Source organism: Phocoena phocoena, chromosome 16, assembly GCF_963924675.1.
Source record: "Phocoena phocoena chromosome 16, mPhoPho1.1, whole genome shotgun sequence".
NCBI lineage: Eukaryota > Metazoa > Chordata > Mammalia > Artiodactyla > Phocoenidae > Phocoena > Phocoena phocoena.
This window is the reverse complement of record NC_089234.1, coordinates 33,621,436-33,629,024: the sequence shown is the minus strand read 5'-3', so window position 1 is coordinate 33,629,024 and position 7,589 is coordinate 33,621,436. Positions and strand designations below refer to the sequence as shown.

Sequence of the window (7,589 nt, the reverse complement as noted above, 5' to 3'; positions counted from 1 at the left end):
TAGCTGGAGCTGCTAACCCCAGGGCGCTCGGAATCTGGCCGGCTGTGGCAGGATCGCAGAGCTCTGGTTGCCGCCGAGCCGCGGATGAATTGTCACCGCGGTCCCCCACTGGGGAGTCAGAGTTAGGGCTCAGACTTGTGCAGGGCTGCACCTGGAGTCCTGAGGATCTGGAGCCTCTCTTGTACCTTAAGTAGGACTTTCCAAGACTTCATGAGTGTGGACCTCCTTGAGGGGTTTGGAGAGCTGGCAATCTATGGTCAGCCGGTCACGACTCCCCGCGACTCTCGCTTGGGTCCTGGCCCTGGGCTCTTCTGCGGGATCTTTGGAAGAATCGGGAGGCCTGCGTTTTGCTCTGCGTTCTGCACCTTAGTTTCCCCACCTGTGGGACAAGGAAGCTGGACGATCTCTTAACGCACTTCCCTTTGCTCTCCCAGCAGGTGGAAGGGGGCCCACACTGCGCCTGTAAACGGAAAGCCAGTGCAGGCAGCTCTGGTCTGGGACCGCCCGTCGGACCCGGCGGGAGGGATTCCAAAGAGACCGCCAGGAAGCCCAGGGTTTGGAGTTCCCGCTCCCCAGAGCCCGGGTCGGCCCCTGCCAGCGTCCCAGAGCCCCGCACAACTTGTATGGGCGAAGCAGGCTGCTCCTAGCCCCTGCACCCCAGGAGGCGTGCTTCGAGGGAAACCGCCACCGCGCCGCCTCTGCCTCTGCGCGGAACAAACGGTTAAAGATTTTGGGCAGCGCCTCGAGGGGGGAGGAGCCAGGGGCCCAATCCGCAATTAAAGATGAACTTTGGGTGAACTAATTTGTCTAAGGTAACGTGGGCAGCAACCTGGGCTGCCTATAAAGCGGGCGCGCGGCAGGTTCGGAGCTCTGGCGACGGCGGCAGGTGGCGCGGGAGGTCGCGGCGCGCCATGGGGCTCCCAGCATTGCTGGCCAGTGCTCTCTGCACCTTCGTGCTACCGCTGCTGCTCTTCCTGGCAGCGATCAAGCTCTGGGACCTGTACTGCGTGAGCAGCCGGGACCGCAGCTGCGCCCTCCCGTTGCCCCCCGGAACTATGGGCTTCCCCTTCTTTGGGGAAACTTTGCAGATGGTGCTTCAGGTAAGGGAGATAGGGGCGGGACAGGGCGGTTTCCCGGAGCCCCGGAGCCCGACTCGGCTCCAGGCTTCCACTGAAACCGGGGTAGGCGCCCCCGGGAGGGAGGTGACTGAGGCTAGGATCAGTACTAGCCGGAGGCTCGGCGCTCCCTGGCGCCCCCTCACTCCCGCCTTTCTCCTCCGCTTTCCTCTCGCAGCGAGGGAAGTTCCTGCAGATGAAGCGCAGGAAATACGGCTTCATCTACAAGACACATCTGTTCGGTCGGCCCACGGTGCGGGTGATGGGAGCGGACAACGTGCGGCGCATCTTGCTCGGGGAGCACCGGCTGGTGTCAGTCCACTGGCCCGCGTCTGTGCGCACCATCCTGGGCTCCGGCTGCCTCTCCAACCTGCACGACTCCTTGCACAAGCAGCGCAAGAAGGTGAGGGCGGGGTGGCGGCGCCTGGGCAGGAAGGGGGACCCGATTCGCGTGAGGGGTTCAGGCAAATAGGTGCTGGGCGAGCGCCAGCTGCATAAGGGGTCGGCTAGGGACCCTCTCAAACCCAGTGTAGCTTTCCCAGCCGGGAAGTGCCTTGGGTCTGGTGGGGTTGTGGGTTTCCGGAAGGGGGCCCCGGAAGGCGAGAGGGGCGGGTGGGGCCCGGTTTTAACACTCTTCCCTCCTCGGATCTCAGGTGATTATGCGGGCCTTCAGCCGCGAGGCGCTCCAGTGCTACGTGCCAGTGATCGCCGAGGAAGTGGGCAATTGCCTGGAGCAGTGGCTGAGCTGCGGCGAGAGCGGCCTCCTAGTCTACCCCCAGGTGAAGCGCCTTATGTTCCGTATCGCTATGCGCATCCTGATGGGCTGCGAGCCCCGGCTGGCGAGCGGCGGGGAAGCAGAGCAGCAACTGGTAGAGGCCTTCGAGGAAATGACCCGCAATCTCTTCTCGTTGCCCATAGACGTGCCCTTCAGCGGGCTGTACCGGGTAAGGGTGGCATGTAGGGTGCGGAGCTAGGGGCTCCGGGAGCGCGGGGTCCGGGCTTCTGCTCACCGCCGTGCGCTCTCTGCGCTCAGGGACTGAAGGCGCGGAACCTCATCCACGCGCGCATCGAGGAGAATATTCGCGCCAAGATCTGCGGGCTGCGGGCGGCCGAGGCGGACAGGGGCTACAAAGATGCGCTGCAGCTGTTGATCGAGCACTCGTGGGAGAGGGGAGAGAGGCTGGACATGCAGGTGAGTGGCAGCTTCAAGGAGAGGCACGGCGGAGTTTGATCCCCTGGCTTTCCAATCGCAGTTCCTGGGGTCCCCAAAGTGCCCGCCTGGGGCCCAGGTTCCGAGAGTGGGAAGTCCGCCCAGACCCCAGGGATGGGACACAGAAGTTGAGACACCTGGTCCGCGGAGCTGTGGGGAGAGGCTTCGTTCCCTATCCCTTCCAGGTTTTAAAGGGAAAGTTGGAATTTGCAAGATGTAAATAAAGAAGGTTGGGTGATTATAATACAACCAAGGCTTTAATTTAAGAGTTCCTGGGAGAGTGGGATCTTACTGGCCTTCCTGCTCTAGCTGAACTAAAGGGTCTTAGCATTTTATTTAAATGGATTTTCTGTCAGCACACTTTCAGCCCTTCTCATCTTCCCTCCAGAACCCCCAGTTCTATTCTGAGTAGTCGCTCTGTAAAATTGCATGCAGACTTGTCAAAACGTTCGTCTTAATCCACTCTTAGGCACTAAAGCAGTCTTCAACTGAGCTCCTCTTTGGAGGACACGAAACCACAGCCAGTGCAGCTACATCTCTGATCACTTACCTGGGGCTCTACCCACATGTCCTCCAGAAAGTCCGAGAGGAGCTGAAAAGTCAGGTAAGGGAATTGGGGGGTGGGGGGATTACCTTAAGAAACTCAGCTACTCTCTAGCCAGCTTCCCAAAAGGTAAGTGTGCTTTCCCGATAAAAAAGACGGAATCTTGAGCTGCGATCCCACTCGGGCAGCGTTCAGCCTTGTACTTCTTCCTCTTCTCCCCGTTTTGCAGAACCTTGGAGATTTTCAGATAGGTTCCACTTGGATTTGTGTGTTCAAGGGCATGAATGGGGAACTCCTGGGGGACTGTGGTGGCAGCCAGCAGTGGTGGTGGTGATTGGGGGGAGGGGAGAAACTTGGTGGTTCTAACTGGTGAGCAGCATTCTCTTGGAACTGTAAACAGATAGTGGACTTGGGCCCAGGGGTGGAGGCAAATGTTTCCCCCTCACACTCTCCCATCGTGAGGCCCTTTGGGTCCAGCCGCTACTTAAGCCCTGTTTACGTCTGCTGGGCTGATTTTATTGGAGCACAGAATAACCGTTCACCTCTGTGTGACTGTTTTGATAGGGTTTACTTTGCAAGGGCAATCAAGACAACAAGTTGGACATGGAAATTTTGGAACAGCTTAAATACACTGGGTGTGTTATTAAAGAGACCCTTCGACTGAATCCCCCAGTTCCAGGAGGATTTCGGGTCGCTCTTAAGACTTTTGAATTAAATGTAAGTTAAAAGTTCTCTCCCTCCCACCCTTACCTTCTGTGTTGTAGTTTTAAATCTCCCTTTGTTTCTCTGTCCTTTGACTCAAATTTCTTAGGCTTTTGATAACATTGTCCTGCCTCTGAATGTCTGTCTCTCTTTTCTCTCTCCACCTCCCCCTCCTCCTTTCTTTCAGCTCATAACTCCTCCAAGGATATCAGTGATAGATTTTTTTCCTGTTGAAGGTTGAATTCCAGTTTGTCAGTCCTTTGGACTTCATAATCTTTTGCAGGGATACCAGATTCCCAAGGGCTGGAATGTTATCTACAGTATCTGTGATACTCACGATGTCGCCGATATCTTCACCAACAAGGAGGAATTCAATCCTGACCGCTTTCTGCTGCCTCACCCGGAGGACGCATCCAGGTTCAGCTTCATTCCATTTGGAGGAGGCCTTAGGAGCTGTGTAGGGAAAGAGTTCGCAAAAATTCTTCTCAAAATATTTACAGTGGAGCTGGCCAGGCATTGTGACTGGCAGCTTCTAAATGGACCTCCTACAATGAAAACGAGTCCCACCGTGTGTCCTGTGGATGATCTCCCGGCAAGGTTCACCCGTTTCCAGGGGGAAATCTGATGGACGGGAATGCCCAGACCTCAGATTTATTTGAAGAGTACATATGCGTTTTTACCTAGTGTCATGTTGATTTTATTATATTTGATTTCTAAATGTATATTATAATATTTATGTGTCTCTTCTACAGTACCACAGTCTTTAAATATTAAAATAATGAACTGGATAGTTTACAAATAAAGTAAAATCTCAAGGTGCTTGTGTTGCATTTAATATTCCTGTGGGGGGAAACTCACCGGTTTTATATTTGTATATTTAACCAGATTTCTAAATGTCTACATTCATGGCTTGTCATCTCTACATATCCATTTTCTGGGAGGAAGAAACTTTAGCTGTTTTTTTCTCTTAACAGTTATTAGAAAGCATGTATTATATGTGTGTGAGTTAGTCTAAAGGTAATTTTGTTAAGTTTTCGATGATAATTTAGATTCTCTATTTGGAAAATCTATCAAAGTTAATTAAAAATTTGGGGAGGGGTTTGCTTTACTTTAGGGAAAGCTGAATTTGAAAAGAGAACACTTTGAGAAGATCATCTAATATAACACCTTCAGCCACAAACTTAGTATGTTTAATAAACATAATAAATCTACGGTGTCACACAGTGTCAGAACTGTTTCCTGAAATTAAAGTTTTAGGTAAGACAAAGTTATTGACTAAAATGAGACCCCAAAACACTGGCGTGTTTCCTTTACTCTGAAGTTGCATATGAAAACAGTATTGGAAAAGGCCAATCTCTGGTTTAGATAAGCGAGTCCAGGTTTCCTTTATTGAAAATAAGGCAGGAGGAGTAAATTTAACAAACTGACAGATAAAGTTTTTATCTATGCCAGGCAATAGGGTGTGAGCCTGACATGACTGATAAAATGGCCCAGTCATGACCCTGTGAACCTTGGCTAACCTCCGTGAAAACGCAGTTTTGTCACATTTCTGACCCTGGCATAGCCATGATCTGAACTGAAGGCCAGACTCTCAATCCAGAAAGGTTAGCCCAGTGACTTGCTTATGCAAGCACATTTTCAGTTTTGAAATGGCACAATCTGCTTACTGAAACTCTGATGGCTTGTAGGTTTTGGACTTTAAATTTTTCATTACAATTTTAGAATTTGGCAATACTGCAGAAAAACTAGGTGGTCTAAATAGGTGTTTGAGAAGGGTTCTGACTACAATGAGAATTACATGTTCTACCTGACTTTAGTTTTTTAGGTGGAACTTGGATTGTAACTTAAGGTTGGAATCCTCTGTTTTTTAAGGGGTGTTTACATAATAATTTATAATACCTTATAATAACCTTATAAATGCCTTTTTTTTAAATGAGAAATTACAGGCTTTTTTTTGTTTTCAGACAAAGCTTTAGTGTACTGTGGTGTACAAAGCTGACCCCCCACCCCCCCATAACATTCGCCCGGGATCATTCCAGTTAGAAGCACACTAGCCCGAGGACATTATTTCGGATAATTTATACAAGGTCATTTTTTAAGGACTTCAATACTTTTCTTTTTGCCAGAGGACAGTCAGTGTTTCAAAACCCTGTCTTCGGTGACACCGTGACCGCGTGTCTCTATGAGCAGAGTGCAGAAAGAAATTTGAGCCATTTTAGCATATAATTTAATTTTCGAAATCCACCTATATTTTTTATCCGGAGAGCTCTGAGGAAAGTGCTTCTGGGTTGCATCTCCCAGGGCTACACTTAGCTTAATTAGACTCATCGATTACAGAGTAGTGCGGAATTTATCTCGAAAATACGTTAAGAACACAATCTTTGATAATGTGCTTAGTGCTGAGTAAAGGCAGGTTCAACGTGTGTTCGCGTGAGGCGGAATCGATGTTTGTGGCTGCCGCGTGGACGTTAGATGGGCCCTGGTCACAATGTCTGGGGCAAGCGTGTTTTACAGCCCAGCCTCCTCTGGGTCAGCGTTCACGCGTCACCCAGTGGAGAAGTGTTTCAGGAGGAGGCCACTGTTCCAGATTTAGACTTGGCCAGCGTTGTGGAAGGACGGGAGACCACTATGAGAAAGGACTCTTTGGGGCTCCCAGGGGCCTGGCACTGTGATGGAGGGTGCTGTGCCCTCCTGGGCCTTGGGTAGACCTGCCAAGGGGGTCAAGTTGGTGGCCTCCGTCTCCCCTTCCACACGTACCCCTTGCCCTGGCTACCTCCCATCCCCCCTTCTCTTCAGTCAGGGGTGTGGTGCCACCAAGGACAGACCATTGTCAGGACTGGCATATGAAGGCATCCAGCTTAGTCCATAAAGCACCAGCATTCAGAGGGATTGTAGTCTTCACACAGCTTAGCCCTGGGAGGCCCAGAGAGGGCCTGTGATTTGCCTGGGGCCACCCAGGGAGTGGCAGAACCAGGAAAGGCCTCCTGCTGCTTTTTCCTTCTTCGTTCTTTTTTTCCCCAACATCTAGTAACACCTGCCTGATTTGTCTCCAACTTTCTGTTGCCAGAAGACCCAGCAGTCTCCACATCCTAACTTCCCTTCACATCCCCTGCCACCACTCCCCTGCCCTGTGACACTCCAGAGATCAATTGTCTTGCAGGCAACTGGGGAAATGGGAGCAGCGACAGGAAGCGGCTTCTCCCTCCAGACCCCTCATCTCCTTCTAGGTTTCAGGGTGCTTTTTGTACCTTGCCACCCCCCAGAGGTCCACAAGGGGGCGGGCTTCTCCCTTCTATGCCAAGCTCAGCGACCAGTGGTTTCCCCACCAGTGTCCATGAAATCCAGGGTCCACAGACTCTGGCCCGGGGCCTGCTTTTACCCCAGACAGTGAGAGGCTACAATCACCCAGGGCTTAGCAAATACTCAGCCTCAGGCCTGGTCATGGCTTCCCAGCCCCTCTGGAAGAGTCACCCCAGGCGGGGTTGATCTGGACCGTCTTTTAGCTTCTGAAGTAGCCACCATCCACTGTGGCTTTGGTTTTGAGCGTTGCCCACGTACTGCCCATGACTTGACCTATGTTGCTTTCACTCTCCCTGGAAAATGGCTCTCGGTTTTTAGGGAGTGGGGCCCATGTTTCTCGAGGGACATGTGCGTACTAGTCAGGGTTCAGACGACCCTCGCCAGGTCCAGGAGCCGCCCCACAAAAGCACTGTGAGAGGAACTAGGAATGTTTAGAGAGGCTGTGGAAGCCCCACCTTCCAATAGTTAAAGTGCTGCTGTAGTAAATGCGGGTTCAGACCTGTTCTGAAGGACAGAGCGTGCACTGCGGAGGGTAAGCGAGAAGGAAGGAAACGTTAGCACCATATAAGGAAAACACTTTGAGGCAACTAGAGCCCTCTGGTGACGACACAGCCAATAACCTACGTCCCTCTGCAGCTTTTTTTGTACCTTGCCACCCTGGATTTCATGGACACTGGTGGGGATACCACTGGTCACTGAGCTTGGCATAGAAGGGAGA

At 51.8% G+C, this 7,589-nt stretch overlaps 1 protein-coding gene across 1 annotated transcript; it reads left to right on the top strand.

Moving 5' to 3' along the window:
* The first annotated feature begins 853 nt into the window (after positions 1 to 853).
* CYP26A1 (cytochrome P450 family 26 subfamily A member 1) lies at positions 854 to 4,390 on the top strand. Its single transcript, XM_065894181.1, has 7 exons — positions 854 to 1,100; positions 1,294 to 1,518; positions 1,769 to 2,059; positions 2,149 to 2,307; positions 2,795 to 2,929; positions 3,434 to 3,586; positions 3,855 to 4,390. Exons 1-7 carry the CDS (start codon positions 912 to 914, stop codon positions 4,194 to 4,196), a joined length of 1,494 nt encoding a protein of 497 aa, XP_065750253.1. The 5' UTR covers positions 854 to 911; the 3' UTR covers positions 4,197 to 4,390.
* Positions 4,391 to 7,589: the final 3,199 nt, after the last annotated feature.

Bases quoted from the DNA above. Each gene is read 5' to 3' on its own strand.
- CYP26A1 (XM_065894181.1), top strand. From the start codon at position 912: ATGGGGCTCCCAGCATTGCTGGCCAGTGCTCTCTGCACCTTCGTGCTA. The intron at 2,308-2,794 runs GTGAGTGGCAGC...ATCCACTCTTAG, and splicing joins GAGAGAGGCTGGACATGCAG to GCACTAAAGCAGTCTTCAAC. The intron at 3,587-3,854 runs GTAAGTTAAAAG...AATCTTTTGCAG, and splicing joins TTAAGACTTTTGAATTAAAT to GGATACCAGATTCCCAAGGG.